Source organism: Ammospiza nelsoni, chromosome 26 (assembly GCF_027579445.1).
Source record: "Ammospiza nelsoni isolate bAmmNel1 chromosome 26, bAmmNel1.pri, whole genome shotgun sequence".
NCBI lineage: Eukaryota > Metazoa > Chordata > Aves > Passeriformes > Passerellidae > Ammospiza > Ammospiza nelsoni.
Window position 1 is genome coordinate 1,941,898 of NC_080658.1, and position 27,844 is coordinate 1,969,741.

General features: G+C 56.3%; 1 protein-coding gene across 2 annotated transcripts; it reads left to right on the forward strand.

The window, feature by feature from the left end:
- Window positions 1-151: 151 nt before the first annotated feature.
- On the forward strand, window positions 152-23,702 carry LASP1 (LIM and SH3 protein 1). 2 transcript variants are annotated; one of them, XM_059489438.1, is made up of 7 exons: window positions 152-326; window positions 5,549-5,643; window positions 15,141-15,225; window positions 19,924-20,031; window positions 21,112-21,267; window positions 22,307-22,396; window positions 23,259-23,702. In XM_059489438.1, the coding sequence occupies exons 1-7, from the start codon at window positions 258-260 to the stop codon at window positions 23,430-23,432; spliced, it is 777 nt and encodes a 258-aa protein (XP_059345421.1). In that variant the 5' UTR covers window positions 152-257; the 3' UTR covers window positions 23,433-23,702. The 2 variants fall into 2 exon arrangements, with proteins under 2 accessions (XP_059345421.1, XP_059345420.1); XM_059489437.1 differs by having other exon boundaries at window positions 21,112-21,262; window positions 22,296-22,396.
- The last annotated feature ends 4,142 nt before the right edge of the window (window positions 23,703-27,844 follow it).

The following is a 27,844-nucleotide window of genomic DNA, read 5'->3' on the forward strand; positions in this document are numbered from 1 at the left end:
CAGCTCGGCGCTGCCTCCCTGGGGGTGTGCGCCCCGCTCGCACGCGCGTTACGTGTGCGCGCACGCGTAGGTGCACGCCCCGCCCCCGCGGTCCCTCCCCTTTCCTTTTTCCCACCGCCTCCTCCCCCTTCCCGACTATTTAAAGTCGCGACATCGCGGGCGGCGGCTCAGTGGAAGAAGAAGAAGAAGGCGGAGGCGGGTTGGAGTGATTTGGTTTTTTTATTTTTTTTTTTCCTCCTCCACGCGAGTTTTCCGCCATGAATCCCAACTGTGCGCGCTGCGGGAAGATCGTGTATCCCACGGAGAAGGTGAACTGCTTGGATAAGGTGAGCTCCGCGGGGTGGCACGTGGGGACCCAGACAAGGATTTGGGGTTTTTCCCATAGGATCGCCTCTGCATGGGATGGTTTTTCCCCTCACCCTCGCTCCCTGAAGGGTTTTCCGTGGGATCTCGTTGTTTTTTGGGTTCTCCGGTAGGATTCCAGCCTCCCTCCACCCGCGGGTGGCACTTCTTATGGACGCGGCTGTCCCCCCGCCCTATTCCCGGGAATATTTCCACGCTTCCCGCTCCAAACCCCGCTTTTCCCGGGGGGATTTACACGCTGGATCCCCTCCTGGTGGGACCCCAGGGGATCTGGGTTCCTCCCACCCCCATTTCCCGGGGGTATTTCCATGTTTCCCCACCGTGTCCTGGGGGTCCCCATGGTTCCCAAGGGGAGGGGACAGGGACGGAGCTCTTTGCCCTGGGGGCTCCGGCAGCATCCCCAGCTCTTCCTTCCATAGCAAATATTTCTGTATATTGGAATATCTCCCATTCAAAGGCGGCACATCCGTGTGGAGGCCCAAGGAAAGCAACAGTTAACGCTTCCCTGAAACCGGCAACCTCATCTGGTTTCCATTATCGAGCTTTTTCCCCCTTTTTTTTTTTTTTTTCCCTCTTCTTTATTTTTTCCAAATCTCCCATCCCAGTTTCTACTTCCCTGTTCCAAAATCCCATTCCTCCACTCCGGGGCTGCCTCCCTTAACCTGGAATATTTTTTTTGGAGTAGTTTCCCCTCAAAACCAAAGCTCTGGTGGAAGCTGGAGGTGGGGAAGGTGATGGTGGGGCTCCATTCCCGCTGCTCTTCCCATGGGATTTCCTTTACTCTCCTCCCCCTTCTCTCCCAGGCTTCTGGGACAACCAGTTTAGGGACTAAAAAAAGTAACCGGGAAAAGAACACTCCGCTCTCCAGCGGCATTCCTGAGCTCCGGCAGACCCTGTTGCTCGCATTTTTAGGGGATGATGCTTCTTCCTGAGGCCGGGAATGGCTGGGAGCTGAACTATCACCCCTAAATCCTGGGATTTGGGGCTCTGAGTGACTCTGGGCCCTGGGAGCCTCCAGGAGCTGCTGGGTGTTGGGATTGGGGACAATAGGAAGGGAAAAGGGGTTGGGGGCATAACTGGAAGGGAAAGGGGGTTTGGGATTTGTGGATATTTGGAAGGGAAAAGGGTTTGGGGGCTGTAGATATTTGGAAAAGAAGAGGGGCTTTGGTATTGTAGGTATTTGGAAGGAAAAAGGGTCTTGGGATTGTGGATATTTGGAAGGGAAAGGGGTCTTGGGATTGTGGATATTTGGAAGGGAAAGGGGTTTTGGGGATGTGGATAAAAGAAAGGGAAGAAGGGTTTTGGGGATGTGGATACTTCAAGGGAAGGGGGGGTTTGGGATAACTGGAAGGGAAAAGGAATGCTAAGGCTGGGGATGTTTGGAAGGGAAAAGGAGTGCTGAGATGGGGGATATTTGAAAAGGTTTGGGGATTGTGGATATTTGGAAGGGAAGGGGGGTTGGGGATAACTGGAAGAGAAGGGGAGTGTCAGGGTTGAGGCTGACCGGGAGGGAAGGGGGCTCCCAGGATTGCCGGCAGGGAAGAGGATGAGCTGTGGCTCCCTGGGCTCTCTGAGCTCTAGGAGAGGGTGTGGGGGGCTGGAGAGGTTCTGTTCCAGCTGTGGGAGCCGGCAGGAGCCCGCAGTCACCATCTTGTCCCTCCTCGGGCTCCTCAGCCACTTCCTCTTCCGAAGAGCCGGGGCTCGGCCCGCTCGTGGTGCGGCTCTCCCCGCCCCGGAGCGCCTCCGGCTGCCCTTTTCCCGGAACGCTGCCCCAGTTCCCATAAAACCGTGGGCAGGCCTTGGAGTGCCTCTGGCCCTGCTTGGAATTCCCGTGTCCCTGCTTTTCCTGGCCCTTGGAATTCTTCTGGCCCTGCTTTTCCTGGCCCTTGGAATTCCCGTGTCCCTGCTTTTCCTGGCCCTTGGAATTCTTCTGGCCCTGCTTTTCCTGGCCCTTGGAATTCCTCTGGCCCTGCTTGGAATTCCTCGGTCCCTGCTTTTCCCAGACCTTGGAATTCCTCTCTTCTTCCTTTTCTTGGCCCTTGGAATTCCTCTGTCCCTCTTTTTACTGGCCCTTGGCTACAGTCTCTCTGTCCCTGCTTTTCCCAGCCCCTGGAGTCCCTGTCCCTCTCCTGTCCCTGTTTTTCCTGGGCAGAGTCCGAAGGGCAGCCGGGCTGTGCTGGCAGAATGAGGGCACAGCCCCAACTTTGGGATGTGCCTTTGCTCCCAGAACCAGGGCAAACCCCACTTCCCTTTGAGATTTATGGGAAACCCAGAGTGTCACCACCTCCCCACAGCCCTGACCTGCCCCGAGTGGCTTTGGGGACATCGCTGTCCCTGCCCCCACGGGGACAGTGCCACTGCTGGCTCTGGCTTCCGCAGGGGAAGTGACACCCGAGGGCTGGGCTGGGCTCACCCTGAGCTGAGTCTCACCCTGGGCTCGTCTCCTTCAGCCCAGGGGGTTCCTCTGGGTGTTATCCTAAATCCTGGGGTCCCCATGTTGTGGGGTTTTTGCTCCCCAGATTATGGGGTTTGCCCCAGGTATGGTGCAAAGGCTTTGCCTGGTGGGAAAAGAGAAGCTGTGGCTGCCCCTGGATCCCTGGAAGTGTCCAAAGCCAGGCTGGACAGGGTTTGGAGCACCCTGGGACAGTGGAAAATGTCCCTGCCCATGGCACAGTGGCACTGGATGAGTTTGAAGGTTCCTTCCATCCCAAACCATTCCATGATTATAAATCCAAGGAATCCTTCATTTCCCCAGCATGGATTACCTCTGACCAACTCACATGGATAACCTGGAAAGTTTTAGAGCTGTTTTCCTTTAAAATCTGTGATTTTTCCACTGAGGTTATGTTGGTCAGAAGAGTTTCCAAAATGTGCACACTTGGAACTAAAATCCTGTCCAGCCTGCTGGGATGTGGGGTCACCTGGGATCTCCTCCAGGCTCAGGATTGGGAAACACAGGGAGTTCATCCTCCCCCAAACCCCATTTGGATCCTGTCCTCTTTCCAGAGCGAGCAGAACGTTCCTGGAAGCTGAAATAACTCCTGCTCCCCTGTGTCCAGCCCTGCTCCAGCCTCCTTTTAGTGCTGCCTCAGATTTTGTGGATCCAGCATTAATTCCGCTCCGTCTGTGAGCCAGGGAATGTGGCAGCGAGGCTGAGGACAGAGAAAATGCTCCATGGGTACTTCCCAAAGGATCCCAGATCCTAAATCTCTTCCCAGGTCCCTTGGGAAGAGCCTTGGGGTGGGAATGGCCGTGCTGAGGAATTCCTGGTGGGAACTGGGGCAGGAACGTGCTGGGAATGCTCTGGGATGGGGGCAGAGCCTGCCAGAGTCCTGCTGTGGGGTGGGATTGGGATCAGAGGGATCTGCAGGATCTCAAATCTCCCTGGATTTGGGATTGGGGTTGTTTCCCTGCTGAATCACAGGGATTTGCTGTTCCTGGATTTGGGATTGGGATCAGAGGGATCTGCTGCTGTTCCTGGTTCTGGGTTTGGGGCTGTTCCCTGCTGGATCCCAGGGATCTGCTGCTGTTCCTGGAGCTGGAATTGGGATTCTTTCCCTACTGGATCAGAGGGATTTGCTGCTCCTGCATTTGGGACTGGGGTTTTTCCTCTGCTGGATCCCAGGGATCTGCTGTGGCTGTGCCAGATCCTCCTGGGAGCTGGGACGTTCCTTGAGGAGAAGGCTCTGGGGTTGTGCTGCCTCTCAGTTTCCCCCCTTGCAGATCCACAGTGCCATCCCTGGCAGCTCCTGAGCCCCAAAAACTCAGGATCCAGCCTCTGATCCATCCTGCAGGAGCCCAAAAAACTGGGAAAGGGGCAAAACCAGCCTGGGAAGGGATGGAGGAGCAAAGCCCCTGCAGCTGGAGGAACAAATCCGTATCTGAGAGCAATTAAAAGGAGGAGAATTGTCCTCTCCAGGGCTGAGTCACGTCCCCAGAGCCTGGCAGTGTTTGTGCACGGGGTGTGGCACCTGGGGAGGTGACAGCAGGGCTTGGTCCCTGCGGGGACACAGATCCAGGCTGGCCTTGGAGAGGGAAATCGGCTGCTTGAAGGGTTTAAAGTGGAAATCCCGGCAAAAAGCAGCAGCTGGGCACTCTGGGTGTGATGGCTGAGTGTTAAAGGGCACTGGTCTGTGCTCTAATTAGTGCTTGGAGCTGCTAATTGGGGTTTTGGTGGAGTTTTGCCTGATTTTTTGGGGGGGTTGACCTAGGGCAGGACTGAAGGTTTTGCTCCAGGCTGTGCTTTCCCTTTTTCCCTGCTCCAGGAGGAAATTCCCATTCCTCTCTGAGCCCCGGGAATTCCCACAAATCCCCCTGGAAAAGTGGTGTCTGGACTCTGGCAGGACATTGAACTCGGTCTGTGCAACCTCAGAATGACAAAATCAGAATATTTTTACTCCCAGATCATCAAATCCAACCTTTAACTCCAGCTCTGAGCTGTCCTCAGGCTCCTCTCAACTCAGAGCCAAGTGGGAATAATTTCTTTAGGAGCAGCCCTAAAAAAGAACTTTAAAATTCTCCAATTTAGGGTTTGTCACAGCCCAGGGTGTGGGGTCAGGGTCTGGCTTTCTGGGGTTGTGTCTTTCTTGTGGATCTGTGTCTGCTTCCCATGAGAACCTTTTCCTGCTTGGCTCGTGCAGCCTCACCTGACCTGCTCTTCTGGCTGGCACCAAGCAAAGAACAGCAATAAAATAAAATAAAAAACTAAACCCAAAGCAGCAGCTTTGAATCTTCAAACACAGCTGTTCCCTCTGCTGTGGTGTCACTTGCAGAAGGAGCTTTTCCTAACCATGAATTCTTGGATTTATGGGAGGAAAAAACCTCCCCTGGCACTTGGGAAGATCAGGAGAGATGGGATTTTATCCTGAATTAACCAGGATATTCCCTGTGCTCATTTAACCTTTTTTTTTTTTTTTTTTTCATTTATCCAAAAGGATCCTGATTTCTGCTCCCCTTTCCTGGCTGGTCCTGAGCTCTGTGGACCCAAAATATTTCTTAATATCTAAAAAAGAGCTTGGAAATCTCATTTTTGTGCCTGCTCCTTATGCACTGGCAGTTCCTAGAAGGAAAATTTGCTTTTCCTGGGGTCACAGGTGGCACTGCTGCCATGCTGGGTGGGAACTGTGGGGTTCCAGCAGGGTTTTGGGATCCCTGGTGCTGATGGTTGGGGTTTTCTGTGTTGCAGTTCTGGCACAAATCATGTTTCCACTGCGAGACCTGCAAGATGACCCTGAACATGAAGAACTACAAGGGCTACGAGAAGAAGCCCTACTGCAATGCGTGAGTGCCTGTTCTGTGGGGAATCCCTGATTTGGGGTCTGCTGTGGGATTTTTCTGGGGGATTCTGCTTTAGGGTTTCTCCTATGTGGGCATCTCTCCTGTAGTACCCTCCTGTGTGGGATCTCTTCCTGTGGGGATCCTCCTGTGTGAGACCCTGCTGTGGGATCTCCTGTTCTGGGAATCCTCCTGTGTGGGGACTCTCCTGTGGGGCCCACTGGGGGTCTCCTGTGCTGTGGGGACCGTCCTGTATGGGGGTCTCTCCTGTGGGGGATCTTCCTGTGGGATCCACTGTGGGGATCCTCCTGTGCTGTGGGGCCTGTTGTGGGTCTTCTGCTGTGGGGGGCCCTCCTGTGAGGATCCTCCCATGGGATCTCCTGTGGGGTCCACTGAGGGTCTCCTGTGCTGTGGGGGTCTCTCATGTGGGGATCCTCCTGTGAGGCCTCCTGTGGGGGACCCTCCTATGGGAGTGCTCTCCTGTGGGGACCCTCCTGTGCTGTGGGGTCTCTCCTGTGGGGGAATCCTCCTGTGGGGTCCACTGGGCCTCTCCTGTGCTGTGGGGGTCTCTTCTGTGGGGCCTTTTGTGGATCTTCTGCTGTATGGAGTCTCTCCTGTGTGGGGGTCCCCTTCTGGGGGACTCTCCTGTGAGGATCCTCACATGGGATCTCCTGTGTGGGGCCCTGTTGTGGGGATTCTCCCATGGGCTCATCTGTGGAGTCCACTGAGGGTCTCCTCTCCTGTGGGGGACCCTCCTATGGGGGTTCTCTCCTGTGGGGATCCTCCTGTGCTGTGGGGTCTCTCCTGTGGGGGAATCTTCCTGTGGGGTCCACTGGGCCTCTCCTGTGCTGTGGGACCCTCCTGTGGGGCCTTTTGTGGATCTTCTGCTGTATGGAGTCTCTCCTGTGTGGGGGGACCCTCCTGTGAGGATCCTCACATGGGATCTCCTGTGTGGGGGCCCTGTTGTGGGGATTCTCCCATGGGATCATCTGTGGAGTCCACTGAGGGTCTCCTCTACTGTGGGGGACCCTCCTATGGGGGTTCTCTCCTGTAGGGATCCTCCTGTGGGGGAATCTTCCTGTGGGGTCCACTGGGCCTCTCCTGTGCTGTGGGGCCTTCTGTGGATCTTCTGCTGTGTGGGGTCTCTCCTGTGTGGGGGTCCCCTTCTGTGGAGGACCCTCCTGTGGGATCTCCTGTTGTGGGGACCCTCCTGTGGGGTCCATTGGGCCTCTCCTATGCTGTGGGGTCTCTCCTGTGGGGAATCTTCCTGTGCTGTGGGACCTTCTGTGGATCTCCTGCTGTGGGGTCCACTGGGGGGATCTCCTGTGCTGTGGGGATCTCTCCTGGGATCTCCTCCTGTGTGGGGCCCTGTTGTGGGGATCCTCCTTTGGGGCCTCATGCTATGGGGGATCTCCTCTGGAGTCTGCTGTGGGGTTTTGTGGGGGATCCTCCTGTGGGATCTCCTGTGCTGTGTGAGGGTCTCTCTTGTGGGGTTTCCTCTGGGGATCTCCTCTGCACATTTTCTGTGGGGGCTCCTGCATATTCCTCTCTCAAACTCCAGTCCTTGGGCTCTGTGGGACACCCCAAGTTCTCCAGGAGCAGGAATTCCAGAAATTCTGGAATTCCTCCAGAAATTCCCTCTGTGCAGGGAACAGACCCCGAAATTCCCTTTGTGCAGAGCTCACTAGGCCAGGCTGGGCTGGGTGCAGCCACCTGAATTTCCTGGCAGGGAAAGAATCTCAAGGTAAATAAACCTGGGAGGTGAAATCCTTGGTGTGGGGGATGGAGGCAGGGCAGGGTGGAGCAAGAGCTCAGGGTCCTTTTTTTATTTCCCTTTATTTTTTTTTCCTCTGGGACTTTTTTTTTTTTCTGGGCCCTTTTTTTCCTTGAGCCCTTTTTCCTCTGGACCACTTTTTTTTTTTTTTTCTGGGCCCTTTTTTTGTGGGGGATCCTTTTTTTATTGTGGTGGTTTTTTTTTTTTTTTTTTTTTTTTTTTTTCCCTGGGTCTTTTTTTTTTTTTTTTTTTTTTTTTCCTGAGCCTCTTTTTTTTCCTTGAGCACTTTTTCCTCTCTTTTTCCTCTGGGCCCTTTTTTTCCTCTGGGCCCTTTTTTTCCTGGCCCTTTCCACCTGTTCCTGACCACTGAATGTTCCCTTCCAACCTTTATTTTTTTTTCCCTTATCCAGAAGGACCCTGTGTACCCAAAATGCTTCTTAATATCTAAAAGGCAGCTTGAAAATCCGATTTATTTTTTTAGCTGTTCCTTATGCACTGGCAGTCCTTAGAAGGAAAATTAGAGAATATAATTAATGTAATTAATTTCTTAGTGCTGGATTAGGGTGGTCTGTTCACAGGGTGCTTTAAAAATGCTGATCCTGACAAGATCCCTGTAGGAATTAGGGAATTCCAGGGTGGTTTGGGTGAGAAGGGACCTTAAATCCCATCCAGCCCCATGGGCAGGGAGACTTTTCACCAACCCACCCAACCTGGCCTGGGATATTTCAGGGATGGAACAACCTGTGAAAGAGCCTCACAGGGGGGAATTTCTTCCCAATATTCCTGATTTTACTCTTAAAAGTTTTTACTTTTGCTCTTTAAATTCACTCTTCTGAGTTACACCGAAAGGAGAAGTGGTGAGAGCAGAGCTTGGCCAGACCCTCCCATTTCCGTGGGGGTTTTTTAGGTGTTTTGTTTTCTTGCTGGGGGTGGCTGTGGCTTGTCCAAAATCCAAAAATTCAGCTGGACTGAGAGGAAATTTGTTAAATTCCAATTAGGGCAGGGAATGGCATTTCTTGGCGGGGGGGGGGGGTCTCACCGGGGTGACAATGCAAATAACTGGTTGAAAATAAATTGATTTATTTGTGAGGGAACAGCACTGTTGGAGCTCCAGTTTTTTGGTTTTTTTTTTGGGAAAAAGCAGGAAATTTTGGGGTCTTTTTGGGAGGGATGTGTGTGCTGAGGCAGGTGGGCTCTGCTTTTGGGAGGGGTGATGATTTTGGGGTGTCCTGGCAGAGCTGAGCTGTTCTGAGTGTCCTGACCCAAAATTCCCCCCCTGGCCCTGTGGGATTTGCCCATCCCCAGGCTTAGGGTCCTGTTCTGGTGCTCTCCCTGCCAGGGAAGTGGGATAATAATGGGAAATTCCTGACATTCCAAGGAGTCTGCGCAACCTCGGCTTCTCACCCCCCTCTCTGGGGGCTCCCTTTGATGCTGCTGCTGCTTTAACCCTTCCGAGCCCGGCTCTCAGCACGGAAACTGCCCCTAAAAATCCTTTCTTCCTCCCATTTTCCTGGTCTGAAAGTAAAGGGAGCAGCTGGAAGCTGCTGGAGGATTTCCCAGTGGGTTGGGATGTGGAAAAAAGGGAAAATTTCATTTGGGGATTTGGGGTTGGTTCTTTCTCAGCTGCTCCCAGGAGTATCCTGGGACAGCAGAAACTCCAGCAGAGCTGTGCCTGGCTGGGGACATCCCAGGAGGAGCTCAGCCTTCCCAAATTTCCTGCATTCGGAGGGAAAATGTCCTCTGATCCAGGAGGAGGGGGTGGAAAAGCAACGTTTATCCTGGCAGGGAAGAGGCTGCTTCTCCAAACAGGGTCCTCTCTGTTCGAGCCCGTGGCCCCCTGCCAAATTCCTGAGTTTCTTTCTTGTGGGAGAGCAGGAGGAAAGGAAGAGGGCTGGGCTTCCTCCTGCCCTGCCATAATTCCAGCAGAAACCTTGGGGAATGGCTGGGTGGCAGATGGGACGGTCCCCAGCCCCCTCCCTGTCCCCTCCCTGTCCCCTCCCTGTCCCCAGCTGGGCTCTGGGAGGGACTGGTGGCTCACTGGAAGGGACATCCAGGGCTGGGCTGGGCTCCTGGCCTGAGCACTTGGAGCTAAAAGTGGGAGAAGGGAAAATCCAGGGAAGTCTGAGACTTTTCCCAGATGAAAAGTTGGGATACAAGAGGCAAGGGTGGAGTTCCAGCTCCAGTGCTCCTGAAAACGCATTTTATAGAGATTTTTATATCAAATATACACTTTATAAATACATTAAAATATTTTTATGCTTATTATATATATTAAATATATTTTATAAATATTTTTTAATGTTAAACTTGCTATGCTGAGGCTGAGGGATGAGGGATTGGGATTCCTTCCCTGCTGGATCCAGAGGGATTTGCTGCTCCTGGATTTGGGATTGGGGTTGTTTCTGTGCTGTATCAGAGGAATTTGCTGTTCCTGCTCCTGGATTTGGGATTGGGGTTGTTTCCCTGATCAGAGGGATTTGCTGTTGTTCCTGGATTTTAGGATTGGGGTTGTTTCTGTGCTGTATCAGAGGAATTTGCTGTTCCTGCTCCTGGATTTGGGATTGGGATTCCTTCCCTGCTGGATCAGAGGGATTTGCTGTTCCTTGAGCTGGAATTGAGGATCCCAGAGATCTGCTGCTGCTCCTGGATTTGGGATTGGGGTTGTTTCTGTGCTGGATCAGTGAGATCTGCTGCTCCTGGATTTGGGATTGGGGTTGTTTCTGTGCTGGATCAGTGAGATCTGCTGTTGCTGGAGCTGGGATTGGGATCAGAGGGATCTACTGCTGTTCCTGGATTAGGGATTGGGTTTGTTTCTCTGCTGGATCCCAGGGATCTGCTGCTGCTCCCAGATTTGGGATTGGGGTTGTTTCTGTGCTGGATCAGAGGAATTTGCTGTTTCTGCCCCTGGATTTGGGATTGGGATTCCTTCCCTGCTGGATCGGAGGGTTCTGCTTGCTGTTCCTGGGTTTGGGATTGGCCTTGTTTCTCTGCTGGATCCCAGGGATCTGCTGCTCCTTCTGGATTTGGGATTGAGGTTGTTCCCTGCTGGATCACAAGGATCTGCTGTTCCTGCCCCTGGATTTGGGATTGGGGTTGTTTCCCTGCTGGAAATTGGGGTTGAGATTGGGAATTGGGGGTGAGATTGGGGATATGGGATTGGGATGGATCCTGCTGCACGCAGAGCTGGTGAGCAAATCCCCAGTCCCATTGCTGGCCCCAAACCAGCCCTGGGATCGGCCTGGCCATGGGATTGGCCTCTCCTGGTGCCAGCCAGGACGCTGGGACAAATGCTGGGGAAATCCTGTCCTCCACAGAGCTGCTGGGCTCTCTGGGAGCAGCTGGCCCAGCCACCCTGGAAACCCTGGGAGGATCCCAGCCCTCCCCTGTGCCCATTCCCGGTGGCATCTCTGCAGCCTGGGGCTGATTTGGGTGCTGACAAAGGCTCAGTTTATTTTTTAAGCTGGTCCCCAGCCCTGTGAGAGGCAGGATGTGACCTCGGAGCCTCCTGGCAGAGCACAGCCAATTGCTTCCTTTGTTTAACTCTGCTCTGCTGAATCCTCCCCCAAATCGTTCCCAAATCCCTGAGCCAGCTGGGGGGGTGCAGGGACAGGGAGTGTTTGCATCCAGAGCTGCTCCTGGGTGCCAAAATCTGCTTTAAAACCTCAATATAAGCAACACTCGGAGCTCCTGAGGTTTTTTCCAAGCACTCACATCATCCATGGGGTTTTTTTGGGGATCAGATTCAGGGTTGGGGATGCAGGGTCTGCTCCTGGGGCTCCCAAATCCCATCAGGATCCCATCAGGGCCATGCCAGGCTGCACTCCCAGGAGTTTTTAGTGGGGTTCCAGGATTTATCCTCATTTCCAGCTTGGGAAAAGCTCCAGAGGCAGCAGCTCATGTGTTGCTGGTTGGGATGGGAGGTTTTTTCTGGGGGAAATGCTGCTTTTAGGCCAGGGATGGAATGGGATGTGAGTTTTGGGAAATTCACCTCCATCTGGAAGTGGGATTGCTCCAAACCCCTCTCCTGCTGTGGGGTGGGGAATTTGGGGAATACAGATCCCATGGAAACCAGGCACAGTGCTGCTGTGGGGAGGAAGGTCTGGATTCACTCCCTGACATCCCTGTGGAATTTCCCTGCCTGGGGAGGTGCAGGAATTGCTGGTGGCCCCCAAAAGAGCCTTTACCACCCATGGGGCTGCCGGGAGCAGGGGGATCCTTCTCCTGGAGGGGTGAACTTCATCCCCTGGGAATTGCTGGGTTCCTAATGAGGGAGGGATGAACTTCATCCCCCAGGAATTGCTGTGCTCAGAGGGACGAATTTCCATCCCCCAGGAATTGCTGTGCTCAGCCCCCTCCTTCTCCCAGAGAGATGAATTTCCATCTCCAGGGAATTGCCAGGAGGAATGAACTTCCATCCTCATGGGAATTGCTGTGCTCAGCCCTCTCCTTCTTCCAGAGGGATGAGCTTCCATCCCTGGGAATCTCCATGCTCACAGGGATGAATTTCCCTCCCCTGGGAATTGTGCTCACAGGGATGAATTTCCATCCCCTGGGAATCTCCAGGCTCTGAGGGATGAATTTCCATCCCTGGGAATCTCCAGGCTCACAGGGATGAATTTCCATCCCCTGGGAATCTCCAGGCTCACAGGGATGAATTTCCATCCCCTGGGAATCTCCAGGCTCACAGGGATGAATTTCCATCCCCTGGGAATCTCCATGTTCACAGGGATGAATTTCCATCCCTGGGAATCTCCATGCTCACAGGGATGAATTTCCATCTCTGGGAATTGTGCTCACAGGGATGAATTTCCCTCCCTGGGAATCTCCAGGCTCACAGGGATGAATTTCCCTCCCCTGGGACTCTCCATGCTCACAGGGATGAATTTCCATCTCTGGGAATTGTGTTCACAGGGATGAATTTCCATCCCCTGGGAATCTCCATGCTCACAGGGATGAATTTCAGTCCCCTGGGATTCTCCAGCCTCACAGGGATGAATTTCCATGCCTGGGAATTGTGCTCACAGGGATGAATTTCCCTCCCCTGGGAATCTCCATGTTCACAGGGATGAATTTCCATCCCTGGGAATCTCCATGCTCACAGGGATGAATTTCAGTCCCCTGGGACTCTCCATGCTCACAGGGATGAATTTCCATCCCCTGGGACTCTCCATGTTCACAGGGATGAATTTCCATCCCTGGGACTCTCCATGCTCACAGGGATGAATTTCCATCTCTGGGAATTGTGCTCACAGGGATGAATTTCCCTCCCCAGGAATTGCCGGGCTCAGCCTCAGCCCGCCCCTAATGCCGGCGCCAGACGGGAGCTGAGCCCGGGGAGATTCCTCTGACCTGATTTAGCAGCGCCACAAAAGCTGCCTGCTCTGGGCTGCTGGCAGCAGGAGCCAGGGTTTTGGGGGGTTTTGGAGGGATTTTTTGGGTTTTTTTTGGGGTTTTGAGGGTGGGAAGGGGTCCCTCCCACTGTGGGGATGCTGCCTGTGGGGTTGTGTTTGGGGTCCCTGTGCTGTTGTGTGTGGAATCCTGAATATCCTGAGTTTAAGGGACCCTCGAGGATCGTGAGGCTGACTGCTGCAGAGAGATGGAGGGATGGGTAGAGGAATGGATAAAGGGATGGAGGGATGCCAGCAGTGAGGAGAGACCCCAAAGTTCCCCACCCAATCCCCCCTGGCTGCCTGTTAGCTCCATTCCTAAGATCTCCCTGCTCCTCTCCATCAATCCCTGGGATAATCCCTGTCTGGCCGCTGCTGGGGCTCCTCACACCCACCCTGGGCACTGCAGCAGCCACAGCAGCACCAACCCAGCGTTCCCAACACCCACCAAAATCTGGATCCCATCCCAGATTCCATCCCGGATCCCCCTCCTCCAGCCTTGGATTCCCTAAGGGCTGAAACACCTTCTCCACAGGGAACTGGGGAAAAGCAGTGCCCAGTCCTGGGGGAGGATCCCAAATCACAAATTCCTGAAGGGCTGGAGCTCCTCCTCCCCAGGGAACTGATGGAAAAGCAGTTCCCAATTCTGGGGGAGAATCTTGAGTTTTGTTCATCCCATACCCAGCACAGACTGCTCCCTCCTGCCTGCTAACTCAGGGCTGAGCAAAAGCTGCCTCAAATCCTTGCGAGATTTCCTCAAAATCCAAAGGAAACCTAATCCCAGCTTCATCCCTGGCTGTCTGCTGCTCCCCCAGGCTGGGCTGGAGCAGGACACAGCGCTGCATTCACTCCAGCCAGGCTGCTGGTTGTTGTTTTCTGGGTTGTTTTTAATTCCCTCCTCCTCCTCCTCCTCCTCCCATGGTTTCCCCGTTCTCCTGGGCTGCACAGGGATGGATTTCTGCCTTTCCCAGCCCTCCTGGCCAGCAGTGCCTGATCTCCTCCCTGTTATCAGTGCCCAGGGTAGTGATGCAGTTGCCATGGCAATGGGAGATGCTGGCTGGCAGATCAGGGATGGTGGGGCCAGCAGGAGCAGGGGGGTCATTGTTCCCCTGGAATTGTCACTGGTGAGGCCACCCCCCAATTTAGGAGGGGCTGGAGAGTGTCCAGATGAAGCAACGAGGCTGGTGAGGGGTCTGGAGCACAAACCCTGTGAGGAAGCCCTGAGGGAGCTGGGGGTGCTCAGCCTGGAGAAAGGGGACTCGGGGTGCCCCCATCACCCTGCACAGCTCCTGAAGGGTGCCCGTGCTCAGCTGGGGCTGGGCTCTGTCTGCAGGCACTGACACAGCCAGAGCACACAGCCTCGAGCTGCACCAAGGGAAATTTGGGTTGGATATCAGGGAAGAGTGATTTACAGAAAGGTGATAAAGTTCTGGAATGGAGGTGGTGGAGTCGCCATCCCTGGGGGTGTTTAACAAAGCCTGGATTGGCACTGGGTGCCAAGGTTGAGTTGAGGGCTTGGATCTGGGTTGGACTCGATGATCTTGGAGGTCTCTTCCAACCTGGTCATTCTGGGAATTCTGGGAATTTTGGGACTGGGGAGGTGGTGGAGTGACCATCCCTGGGGGTGTTTAACAAAGCCTGGATGTGGCTCTGGGTGCCAGGGCTGAGCTGAGGTGTTGGGGCTGGGTTGGATTCAATGATCTTGAAGGTCTTTTCCAACCCTGTAATTTTGTTTTTCTGTGAATTCTGTCAATGCTCCGGGCTCTGGCTCAGCTGCTCTGGTTGCAGAGGAGCCTCTGCCCTTGGCTGGGCCGTGTCCCTCTCTGTGCCTTTCCTGAGGGATGTTGGGATGTTCACATTGGGAATGTTGGATAAAAGCACTGCTGAGCCACAGGGAAAACCCTCAGGGTTTGTAAAAACCCCGGGCAGAGGTGCTGGAAATCACCTCGGAGGGCTGGGAATGCTCTGGGATTCCCAGGGGGAATTCATGATTTGGGAATTCAGATCTGCTCCAGGTCAGGTTTCCTCCCTCCCAGGGCATTTCCTGGGAATTCTGGGGCACGGAAGGCCCTGCCAGTCTGGGAATGCTCCTCTTGCTCCAGGCAGAGCTGTGGGACCAGCTCTGGCTCCTCAGGAGTGGGACAAAACCCCTGGAATGTTCTTAGCACTTGAGTGTGGCCCTTGGGGACACCGGTTTGGGGTGACACAGTTGGGCTCAATGATCCTGGAGGGCTTTTCCATCCTGAATGACTCCACAATTCCATGAATTCCATGGTGGGAATTGCTCTGCTGTGCCTGGGCAGGAGGGGACAGTGGCATTAACCCTTTCCTTCCCTCTGCAGACACTACCCCAAGCAATCCTTCACCATGGTGGCAGACACGCCCGAGAACCTGCGCCTAAAGCAGCAGAGTGAGCTCCAGAGCCAGGTGAGCCCTTCAGATTCCCAAAATTCCCGTGGGGAAAACCCGCCCTGACCTTTCCCCGTTGTGTTTTTGTTTCTGTGTTCTGGGATTTTTCTGGGTGCCCTTCAAATTCCCATGGGAAGAACCCACCCTGACCTTTCCCTGTTATGTTTCTGTCTCTCAGGGTTCTGTCTTTTGGGATTTCTCTGGGTGCCCCTCAAATTCCCAAATTCCCATGGGAAGAACCCACCCTGACCTTTCCCCATTGCATTTTTGTCTCTAAGGGTTCCATGGCTTGGGAATTTCTGTGCATTCCCTCTCCAGAGGGGCCCTTTCAGCCCTGACAATTCCAGGATTTTCTGGGTGCTTCCCAAATTCCCTTGGGAAAAACCCATCCTGACCTTTCCCATTTCTGTCTCTGAGGGTTCCATGCTTTGGGATTTCTCTCTTCCAGCCTTGGAATTGACACTTCCAAATCCATTGGAATTCCATGATTTTGACAATTCTGTGATTCTCTGGCTGCTTCCCAAACCCCTCCCTCCTAACTCCTGCTACATCTTTCATAATTCTACTTTTCCAAAGTATCTATATTCTCATTTACAAAACCCTCCTTTAAAACTTATTTCTAATTTCATTTCTCTCTCAACAATATCCATAACATATTCCATAACATTCCCAAGTCAACATTTCTTATCTCAAGAGCGTTTACACACAGGTACAAACTTTGTAAACCTGTCAAACTTTAAAAATTTCCTACAAATCCATTCCCAAACCCATTCCAAATGTTTCCTGTAAACCTGAACCTCTCGGGGCTTGGGAGAACAAACAGCTGGGAGGGAGCAGGGCTGGGCTGGAGGAGAATTCCTGATTTTTCTGGGAAGGGCAGAGCCTGTGGGACAGAACTTTGGGAAAAGGGATGGGAACTTCAGTTTTGCAGGAAAACTGCTGGAATTGGGGGATGTGAGGCTGCCTGGGGAAGGGGCTGGAGCAGCAGCAGAGGCTGAGGGAGATGGGGAAGGGGCTCAGCCTCTGGAAAAGGAGGATCCAGGGGGGTCCTTCCCAATCCCTAAAATCCCTGGAAGGAGCCAGGTGGGATTCAGGCTGTTCCATAAATTGTCAGGATGAGAGGAAACGGCCTCACGTTGTTCCAGGGAAGATTTAGGGTGGAAATCAGGGGAAAAACCATTCCCTGGAAGGGTTGTGAGGCATTGCAAGGGGCAGTGCTGGGGTCACCATCCCTGGAAATTCCCAAACCCAGCTTGGGCACGTGGGTTAATGGTGAACTGGGGCATGCTTGGGCTCTGAGCCCACAGAGCTTTCCCAGCTGTGACAATTCCAGGTTTTCCTGGGCTCTGGCTGTGCTGGAGCATCCCCTGAGCCGTGCTGAGAGCTTTGATGTCAGCCCTGCTCACGAGCTGAGCTCACTGTGCTGGAAACAATCCCATCCAGAGGCAATCCTGTGTGCCAGGAGAGCTCATGGGGGCAGCTCCCTGGGATTCCTGCCCCCAATTCCCTTTTTTCCTTGGAAAAGGGGCACTGGGACAGCCCAGGGTGCTGGCAGCAGGGCTTGATGCCTCTCCTGGGTAGGGATTTTCCCTGATGGGTTTTTTTGGGATTTTTCCCTGCTGTTTTCTGGGATTTTTTTTTCTCCCTGCTGCTGTTTACTGGGATTTTTTCTCCCTGCTGCTGTTTACTGGGATTTTTTCCCTGCTATTTTCTAGGATTTTTCCCTGCTGTTTTCTGAGATTCTCCCTGCTGGTTTTTGGGATTTCCCCTGCTATTTTCTGGGATTTTTTCCCTGCTGTTTCCAGTCGGTTTTTTGGGATTGGGATCAGATCCCTGCCTGCTGTGCTCTGAAGGATGCTGTGACCTTCTTCCTTCTCCTCCCATCAGCCTGAGAATGCCAGGAGCAGAATCCTTGGATCACGAGGAGGGGGAGCATGGGGGAGCCTCACCTGCAGCACCAGGACCCCAAAATGGGGTCCCCAGAGCTCAGCTTTTGTCCCCAAAGCTCAGCTTTCCCCCCAGCTCAGGCTCCAAGCTGAGGCCAGCCGGGGCTGGATTTGTGTCCACGCAGCGGTGACAGGGACAGGGGGGTGACAGGGACAAGGGGACACCGTGGCTTTTCCATGGCAACCACGGAGCTGCTGCTGCTGCTCTGGAGGCTCCAGGCTTTCCCTGGGCTGTTGTTGATGGAAGCAGAGCCAGGGGAGGGGGCTGAGCTCTGCCTGGGGGGCCCTCACAGCCCTGAAGGAAGGGACGGGGGGCTCTTGTTCCGTGGGCTGGGCACCACAGCTCAGCCCCTGTGCCAGGTGTGCCCAGCTCCTGGGGCCTGCCAGGCTCAGGGGACACTGGGGTGACAGGGATGGGACACTGGACACACCTGCAAGGGTGGGGTGACAGGGATGGAGCTGGGATGGGGTGACAGGGATGTGGGGTACAGGGATGGAGCTGGGATGGGGTGACAGGGATATGGGGTGACAGGGCTGGAGCTGGGATGGGGTGACAGGGATATGGGGTACAGGGATGGAGCTGGGATGGGGTGACAGGGGTATGGGGTACAGGGATGGAGCTGGGGTGGGGTGACAGGGATATGGGGTACAGGGATGGGGTGACAGGGATATGGGGTACAGGGATGGAGCTGGGGTGCCTCAGGGGTGGAAGAGCTTCGTGCAGGGCAGGGCCAGGGGCTCCTCAGGGTCCCATTCCCAGCAGGATGAGCTGCAGAGGGGATTTCTGTGGGTGCTGGGCAGGGGGAAGCTCTGAGGGGTGGGAGAGACCCTGCAGAGGGGCTGGGAGGGGTGGGATACAGAAAGGGAGGGATGCAGGAGGTTTGGGATGCAGGAGGGGTGGGATATCAGAGATTTGGGATCCAGGAGGGAGGGATATGCAGGAGATTTGGGATAATGAATGGGGGGATATCAGAGATTTGGGATCCAGGAGGGAGGAGATACAGGAGGTTGGGATGTTGGAAGTTTGGGATAACAAATGGGGGGATATCAGAGGTTTGGGATACAGGAGGTTGGGATGCAGGAGGTTTGGGATAACAAATGGGGGGATATCAGAGATTTGGGATCCAGCAGGGGTGAGATACCAGAGGTTATGGGGTAGGGTGACAAGGATGAGGAGCTGGGTGGGGGTGACAGGGATGGGATGACAATAATGGGACAATGTGCTGGGCACCTGCAGGGATGGGGTGGCAGGGACAGGGTCCTGGACACCCACAGGGGTGGGGTGGCAAGAATGGGACCCTGGGCACCTGCAAGGATGGGGTGACAAGGACAATGAGCTGCAAGGATGGGTGACAGGGTGGCAGGGATGGGACACTGGGCACCTGCAGGGGCAGGGTGCCAGGGACAGGGTGGGTGGCAGGGCCAGGCCACAGCAGTCCCGTGTCACTCCTCTGTCCCCTCTATTTGTGTCCCCAAGGAGGCGCCTCCCGTTCCGCTCACGGGAAGCTGCTGCGTAATGATGTCCTGGCAGGCCAAAAGTGTCCCCAAAGTGCCACCCTGGTGCCCACAGGCTGCTTCTCCCAGCCCACGTGTGGCAGGGAAATTGCAGGTTCCCATCCTGGGGCTCCTTTTCTGGGCTTTTCCTGGGGGGGAATTTGGGCACTGCCCTTCCTGCCCGAGGGTCCCGTGTGGGGGTGGCAGTGCCACTCCTGTCCTGACCCGGTGTCACCTCATGCTGGTGACAGAAAGGGGAGGGTTGGATGTGCGAAGGGATTTTAGGGTTTGATGTGTGAAGGGTTTTTTGAAGGTTTTTTCCTGGCTCCCTTTGGTAACTCATGGATGCACTCAGAGTCACGGCATGGAGGGAGCAGCTCCCCCACAGGAAAATTAATTGTGGGGTTAATTAATTTGTTGAATTATTCTCACCATCATCATCATCATGGGGGTGCTGCCAGGTGGTTTTTTAGGGCTGAATTCCTGTGTCCTGAACATCAGCAGGGTGAAAAACCAAGGGAGATGGAGCAGGGTGGGATTTAGGAGGGTAAAACCAGGGGATTTATCAGGGGATCTGTCCTCCCTTGGGATTGTCAAGAGCTCAGTGATTCCTTGTGTTTCTTGCCTCAGGGAATTCTAAGGGATGTTTAGGAATGTTGAGGGAGCCTCAGGGATGTTCAGGAATGCCCAAGGAAGCTCAGGGATTCACTGGGGATGCTTAGGAATGTTCAGGAGTGCACTGGGAGGCTCAAGGAGGATCAGGGATGTGCAGAGATGTACTGGGATGCTCAGAAATGTTGAGGGATCCTCAGGAATGTTCAGGGAGGCTCAGGGATACACGGGGATGTGCAGAGATTCCCTGGGGATGCTCAGAGATGCACTGGGATGCTCAAGGAGGCTCAGGAATGTTGAGGGATGCACTGGCAGGTTCAGGGATGCCCTGAGGTGCTCAAGGATGTTCAGGAATGCTCAGGCATGTGCAGGGATGCACTGAGATGCTCAGGGACATGCAGGGATGCATGGGAATGTGCAGAGATGTACTAGGATGCTCGGGGATGTGCAGGGATGCTCAGGAATTCACTGGGAATGTTCAGAGAGGCTCAGGGAGGCACTGGGATGTTCAGGGATGCATGGGGATGTTGAGAGATGCTCAGGGATGCATTGGGAGGCTCAGGAATGTTCAGGGATGCTCAGGGGGTGCCCCTGGGCTGGGCAGGCCCAGCTGTGCCCTGTCCCTCCTCTGTCCCCTCTCAAACCCATTTTCTGCCGCCCCCAGATCCGCTACAAGGAGGAGTTCGAGAAGAACAAAGGGAAGGGATTCAGCGTGGTGGCCGACACCCCCGAGCTGCAGAGGATCAAGAAGACTCAGGATCAGATCAGCAACGTGAGTGGCCTCTGTCCCTGCTGCGACACCGCCGTGACCTCCAGGGGGAGCGGGGAGGGGACAGCTGGGACAAACAGCCCCGGGGGCACAGGGTCCTGCAGCCCTGGCACAGAGCAGCCCCTCTCACCCTCTGGCAGCGTTTCCAGCAGCTCCCGAGCCTGGCTGCCAGCCCGGGTGGCCCTGACCCACTTAGGGAGCTGCAGGCACAGCGCTGTCCCCGGGGCCAGGGGAGGTGGGGCCGGCCCAGCCCTGCCCCACAACGGCCTCGGGGTGGGGACAGGTGGGGACAGCCTGGGTATGGGGCTGGGCCCCCTCTGGGTATGGGGCTGGGCCCCCCCCGGGAATGGGGCTGGGCCCACCCCGGGAATGGGGCTGGGCCCACCCCGGGAATGGGGCTGGGCCCACCCCGGGAATGGGGCTGGGCCCCCTCTGGGTATGGGGCTGGGCCCCTCTGGGTATGGGGCTGGGCCCCTCTGGGTATGGGGCTGGGCCCCCCCGGGAATGGGGCTGGGCCCCCCCGGGAATGGGGCTGGGCCCCTCTGGGAATGGGGCTGGGCACGGCCTGAGCCTGTCCTGGGGCTGCTCCTGAGGCTGTTTCTGATCCCGAGCCCATCCTGGGCTGTCCCTGCTCCTGTTCTTGTTCCGGGGGCTGTCCCTGATCCTGATCCTGCTCCTGGGGCTGTTCCTGAGGTTGTTCCTGTTGCTGAGCCCATCCTGGGGGCTGCTTCTGCTCCTCTTTTTGGTCCTGGGGCTGTCCCTGTTCCCAAATCTGTCCTGGGGCTCTTCTTGGGGCTGTCTCTGCTCCTGGGGCTGTTCCTCATTCTGAACCTGTCCTGGGGCTCTTCCTGAGGCTGTTCCTGATCCTGAGCTTGTCCTGCTCCTGTCCCTGCTCCTGGGGCTGATCCTGATGTTCCCAAGGCCCTTCCTGGTGCTGTCCTTTGTCCCTTATCTGTCCCTGCCCATTCCCAGCTCCCAGTGCCCTCCAGTCCATCACTGTTTAACCAGGGCACATTCCCAGGCTCCAGCTGCTAATCACCCACCAAATTTTACACATCCCTGAGCTGTGTCCCCTCCCTGCAGATCAAGTACCACGAGGAGTTCGAGCGGAGCCGGATGGGGCCCAGCCCCAGCGAGGGCTCGGAGCCCGAGCGCCGGAGCTCCCCCGAGAGCGGCGCCTACCGGAGAGCGGAGCAGCAGCAGCCGCAGCACCACGGCCAGCCCGGGGCCACAGGTGGGGTGGGGACACCCCCGGGGCTCCTCTGCATCCCCCGCGGCCCAAATCACTGTGTGGGATCCAGCCACATCCCAGCGAATGGATCCATCCAAATCCCAGGGCAGGATCCATCCTTCCCTCCACATCCCAGTGCATGGATCCACCCAAATCCCAGTTCATGGATCCACCCAAATCCCAGTGCAGGATCCATTCAAATCCCAGTTCATGGATCCACCCAAATCCCAGGGCAGGATCCACCCAAATCCCAGGGCAGGATCCATCCTTCCCTCCACATCCCAGGGCAGGATCGACCCAAATACCAGTGCATGGATCCACCCAAATCCCAGTTCATGGATCCACCCAAATCCCAGTGCAGGATCCACCCAAATCCCAGTTCATGGATCCACCCAAATCCCAGTGCAGGATCCACTCAAATCCCAGTTCATGATCCACCCAAATCCCAGTGCAGGATCCACTCAAATCCCAGTTCATGGATCCACCCAAATCCCACTTCATGGAAACGCTCACATCAAGGGCAGGATCCATCCTTCCCTTCAAATCCCAGTGCAGGATCTACCCAAATGCCAGTGCATGGATCCATTCACATCCCAGTTCGTGGATCCACTCAAATCCCAGTGCAGGATCCAACTTTCCCTCCACATCCCAGTGCAGGATCCAGCCAAATCCCAGTTCATGGATCCAGCCAAATCCCAGTTCATGGATCCACCCAAGTCCTAGTGCAGGATCCATCCTTTCCTCCACATCCCAGTGAATGGATCCACCCAAATCCCAGTGTGTGGATCCACTCAAATCCCAGTGCAGGATCCACTGAAATCCCAGTCCATGGATCTGCCCAAATCCCAGTGCAGGATCCATCCTTCCCTCCACATCCCAAGGCAGGATCTACCCAAATACCAGTGCATGGATCCACCCAAATACCAGTGCAGGATCCCCATTCCCTCCCCATCCCAGTTCCCCTCCCTGTCCCTCCCCATCCCAGTCCCCATCTCTCGTCCCTCCCAGCCCAGTTCACCCCCCTGTCCCTCCCCAGTTTACCAGCAGCAGCAGCAGCAGCCGCCTCCATCCCAGTCCTACGGCTACAAGGAGCCAACTGCGGCCTCCTCGCAGCGCAACGCCCCGGCCGGAGGGGGGGTGAGTTCAGCCAGACCCCCAAATCCCCACCCCAGGGGTCCCTCAGCCCCCCATTCCCACCCTGGGGATCCCTGTGCTCTCTCAGCCCCAGGAGAAGCCGTTTTGGGGGGTTTGGATGCTCAGTTTGGGCACTGAGACCCGCCCGGGTCCAGCTCCCAGCCTGTCCCTAGGAATGGGCTGTGCCAGTGACCCCCATGTCCCCTGGGGCTGTGACAATGGTCCCTGAGGCTGTCACAATGTCCCCAGGTCACCCTGGGGCTGTGACAATGTCCCTGTGTCCCCTGGAGCAATTCCATGTCCCCTGAGGCTGTGACAGTGTCCCTGTGTCCTCTGGGGCTGTTCCATGTCCCCTGGACCTATTCCATGTCCCCTGGGGCTGTGACAATGATCCCTGAGGCTGTCACAATGTCCCCAGGTCCCCTGGGGCTGTGGCAGTGTCCCTGTGTCCCTCGGGGCTATTCCATGTCCCCTGGGGCTGTGGCAGTGTCCCTGTGTCCCCTGGACCTATTCCATGTCCCCTGGGGCTGTGACAGTGTCCCTGTGTCCCTCGGGGCTATTCCATGTCCCCTGGGGCTGTGACAGTGTCCCTGTGTCCCCTGGGGCTGTGACAGTGTCCCTGTGTCCCCTGGACCTATTCCATGTCCCCTGGGGCTGTGACAGTGTCCCTGTGTCCCTCGGGGCTAGTCCATGTCCCCTGGGGCTGTGACAATGACCACCTCCATGCCCCCTGGGCCTGTGACAATGTCCCCCTGTCCCCTGGGGCTTTTCCATGTTCTCTGGAGCAATTCCTTGCCCCCTGGCGCTGTGACAATGTCCCCGTGCCCCCTGGCGCTGTGACAATGTCCCCGTGGTGTCCCCACAGAAGCGTTTCCGTGCCGTCTATGACTACAACGCGGCGGACGAGGACGAGGTGTCCTTCCAGGACGGGGACACCATCATCAACGTGCAGCAGATCGATGACGGCTGGATGTACGGCACGGTGGAGCGCACGGGGGACACGGGCATGCTCCCGGCCAACTACGTGGAGGCCATCTGAGCCCTGCCCGTGTCCCCTCCCCGTGGGTGCGGCTCCTGTCCCCTCCCCGCCCTCCGAGCCGTGTCCCCTCCGGCTCCGGTTTCGGGGCCGTGCGGGGTGGGGATCAAAGCTCCAGGGCATTTCTCCTCCTGTCCCTCCTGTCCTTCCTGTCCTGCCCTCCCGGGAGCCACCGGGATGCCAGGAAAGGGAGGGAGAGGCCAAATTCAGGACCAAATTCCCGCTCTGGGGTGGGGGAAGCAAAGGGGGGCTCACCTGGGCTCGGGGTGGGCTGGCAGCTCCCCCTGCTCATCCTGCTCCTGGCTGCCCCTCAATCCTCCAGTGCTCAGAGCAGGAAAGTTTTGAGCTCAGATCTCCACAAAACCTCTCTGCTCTGGCTGCTCCTGCCTCGGGCTGGGCTGTCCTGAGCCCTCCGGAGCAGGAGCAGCCCTGGGGCTCGTCCTGGCTGGAGGGCTGGGCTGGGATGAGCTCCCTTGAACTGGGATGAGCTCTCCAGACTGGGATCAGGCCCTCTGGACTGGGATGAACCCCTCCCCAGACTGGGATGAGCTCTCCAGACTGGGATCAGGCCCTCTGGACTGGGATGAACCCCTCCCCAGACTGGGATGAGCCCCTTGAAGTTGGGATGAGCCCCCCAGACTGGGATCAACCCCACTGAACTGTGATCAGCCCCCCAGACTGGGATGAGTCCCCCCAAACTGGGATCAGCCTCCCAGAGCTCCAGCTCACTCTGGGGGTCCCCCTGGGGTTGAGCCTTTTCCCCCCACCCAGAATTTTCCTGCTTTTCTCCTCCTGCTGCTGCTGAGTGCTGCCACCCCTGTGGGCCCATCCCGGGTCGCTGTGACACCCCCAGCCAGCCCACACCTCTCATTGCCAGCGCTGGTGGCAGCTTTTTGGGACCACTTTGGGGTCGTGTCACGGACCAAAACATCAAAGCACGTCCCTGTCCCCTTCTCCTCTGGGCTCCCGGGGGGGATCAGGGTCGGGTTAAACTGGAACTGGGCAGGGAGGGAGGAGCGGGGACCTCCAGAGGGTCCTGGGAGGACCTGGGACAGGACCTGGGACAGTGGGGGTGCTGTGGGGGCAGCTCCACCTTTGTTATTCCCACTGGAAAATCAGGAATTAGGGACCAAAGCGGAGTGAGACGTTCCTGGGGACACCTCCCTTCACTGGGGGCAGAGTCCCGCTGGGAACGGGGAATTGTGGCTGCAGTGGGATTGGGGACAGGGATTTGGGGTGGCAGCAGGGCAGGATGGGCTGCCCAGGGTGGGAATCCCAGCTGGTGCTAAAACAGGGAGCACAAGGGCAGGGGGAGCCTCCTCCTCTCCCTGCTGAATCCTCTTCGTAATCACGTTCTTGTCTGGGAATGGGGAGGGAGCCTCAATGTGAATAAACCCTTTTTTAATGGACCAAATAACACAGGAAATTCCCTTTTGGGATACAGATCTTTTTTTAATCCTCCCTCAAAACCATTGTCCCTAAATTCTCCCCTCCCATGCTCCTTTCACCCCCGCCATGGGAAACAAACCTCTTACTGCTTGATTTCTGCCTTTTCTCTCAACTTTATGCACTTTTTTGCCTTTTTTTTTTCATAGCTGAAAAGCACCTAAACCTGTATTTAAAAATAAATAAATAAATAAATGAGTTAAAAAAAAAAAAGGAAATTACAAGGAAGAAGAACAATTAAAAAGCTGAATAATTGCTTCTCATCACATGTAAAATATACCTTGTCCATCCCAGCTTCCCTGGTTGTGTCTCAGTGCTGAGCTTAGAACGTGTTTTCCTCGGGATCCGTTGCTTAATTGGGGTTTTGTCCTTGTGTCCTCCTTCCCGGGTTGAGCACCCACCAGTAAAAACAAAAATTTTACAAAATGATTTGGCCTTTTTATCCAAAATAAAAAAAAAAAAAGAAAACCCACGGAATGGAACAACCCGACCATCGATTCTCTTGCTGGTTTACTCGGATTGAAAATAAAAGTTTAATTTTTACCTGCTGATTGTGCTGGCTTTGATTGTGGCCGCTTTTCTGGCTTGGCTGGGACAAGGGGAGGCTTCCAGAGCTTGGGGTTGGGGACCCTCCTGGGCTGCAGCTCCGGGGCTCATCCCCTGGTTTTGGGTGTTTTGGAGCCCTGGGAGTGCAGGTGGGATTTCCAGCGGTGTTCAACCAACATCTGGCGGGTGTGTGGGGACGGGTGTTGTTTATCAGCAGCTCAAAGAGAGAGGAAAACAGGAGAAGGCAAAGGGCGGTGCTGGGGCACCCCAGCGGCACAGCCAAGGCGATTTCGGACTGGGGGCCGCGCTCATTTTCTCATTTTTCCCTCTTTTCCCCAAAGGATGGGGTGGGGTCATATCCCCGTGGGCATCCCCTGAAGTGCTTTGGGAAGGAAGGAGCGGGGACAGAACAACCTCAGCAGGGATGGAACAACCCCCGAGGGGACAGAACAACTCCCGTGGGGACAGAACAACCCAGAGGGGACAGAACAACCCAGCAGGGACAGAACAACCCCCGAGGGGACAGAACAACCCCCGAAGGGGCAGAACAACCCAGAGGGGACAGAACAACCCCCGAAGGGGCAGAACAACCCAGAGGGGACAGAACAACCCCCGAGGGGACAGAACAACCCAGAGGGGACAGAACAACCCCGAAGGGACAGAACAACCCAGCAGGGACTGAACAACCCCAGCGGGGACAGAACAACCCCCGAGGGGACAGAACAACCCCAGCGGGGACAGAACAACCCCCGAGGGGACAGAACAACCCCGAAGGGGCAGAACAACCCCAGAGGGGACAGAACAACCCCCGAAGGGGCAGAACAACCCCAGCAGGGACAGAACAACCCCCGAGGGGACAGAACAATTCCCGGCGGGGACAGACGGCCCCGGGCGCCAGGGCTGGGCCGAGCCCGGCTGCCCGCCGGGGTTCATCCCTTGATGTCCCGCCGGGGTTCATCCCTTGATGTCCCGCAGGAAAGGCGGCTCCATCAGCTCCGGCATCGTCTGTGCATCCTGAGCGGAGCGGGGAGGGGAGGACCGGGGGCGGCTCTGCCCAGCAGCGCTGCCCGCAGCCCCCGCCGCCTCCTCCTCCTCCCTCCCTCGCCATGCTGGACATTTTCATCCTGATGTTTTTCGCCATCATCGGCCTGGTGGTCCTGTCCTACATCATTTACATGCTCTAAGGAGCCGCCGCCGCCGAGGATGCGGCTCAGCAGCGGCCTCGCCCCCCGAGCGGCGGCCAGCTGAGCTCCGAGCCCCTCCAGGTGCGAGTTTCGGGGGAGGATTGTGCCGGGAGGGGGGCTGGGGGCAGTTTGGGGCTCGGTGCTGTTGGGTTTGGGGGTGATTTTCCAGTCCAGGCCGCTCAGCCCCGGGCGCTGCGCAGCCGCTGCCGGGTTTATTGGAAAAGCCGCTCCTGCAGCACGGCCCGGTGGCTTTTTGTTTCCGAGCTGGGAGAAATGGAGAAACCGGGAGAAACCGGGCGGGATCCCGGCTGCGTCATCCTCAGGAGCCTCCCGGGGCCGGGGGCGGCTGCTCCCGCTCGGAGCTGCTCCATCCATGCCCTGTTCTCCGGAGCTGCTCCATCCATGCCCTGTTCTCCGGAGCTGCTCCATCCCCCGTTCTCCCGCATTTCTCTCACACCGGCCTCTCCTTTCTCCTTCTCTCCCGCAGCCTCCGCCCGGTGCGCGTCCCTCGGAGCCTTCTGGAACAGCGTTAACCTCTGCGAGCCCGGCGCGGAGCACGGAGCGGACACGGAGCCGGGAACGGCAATGCGGGGACACGGGAGGGGGCTCCGAGGGGCTGTCCCGCTGCCAGGACCCGGCTAATCCCGCTGCCAGGACCCGTGTCCTTCACCCTGCCAGGACCCGTGTCCTTCCTTCACCCTGCCAGGACCCGTGTCCTTCACCCTGCCAGGACCCGCGTCCTTCACCCTGCCAGGACCCGTGTCCTTCCTTCACCCTGCCAGGACCCGCGTCCTTCACCCTGCCAGGACCCGTGTCCCCCCCGCTGCCGGGATGCTCCCGGTGACGCCCGCGGTGTCCCCAAGGGGATGGGAAGGGTCCTGTCCCCCCCCTTGTGTCCTGTCCCCTCGGTCCGAGGCCGCTCGCCCGGGCTCGGTTTTAGGCAGCGGTTTCTGTTTTTGATGAGCGATGTTCAGGGAGCGGAATAAAGAGGAATGACACGCGAGAGGGAAGATGGCTCTGGTGTCGCTGCAGGGATGGCGGTGGGGGACACGCGGCTCCGGGGACAAATCCCGGCGATGCCAGAGATGGGAAATGCAGCCTGAGGCACCTCTGTGTCCCCAGCACGAGTGGCTGTCCCTAGGGAGGGGTCCCCACCAGGCTGTCCCCTCCCTGAGTGTCCCCAGCCCTCCCTCGGGGCCCTCTCTGGTGTTTGGGGAAGCTCCAAGAGGCCTTGGGTGG

Bases quoted from the DNA above. Each gene is read 5' to 3' on its own strand.
- LASP1 (XM_059489437.1), top strand. From the start codon at position 258: ATGAATCCCAACTGTGCGCGCTGCGGGAAGATCGTGTATCCCACGGAG. The intron at 5,644-15,140 runs GTGAGTGCCTGT...TTCCCTCTGCAG, and splicing joins AAGAAGCCCTACTGCAATGC to ACACTACCCCAAGCAATCCT. The intron at 20,032-21,111 runs GTGAGTGGCCTC...CCCTCCCTGCAG, and splicing joins CTCAGGATCAGATCAGCAAC to ATCAAGTACCACGAGGAGTT.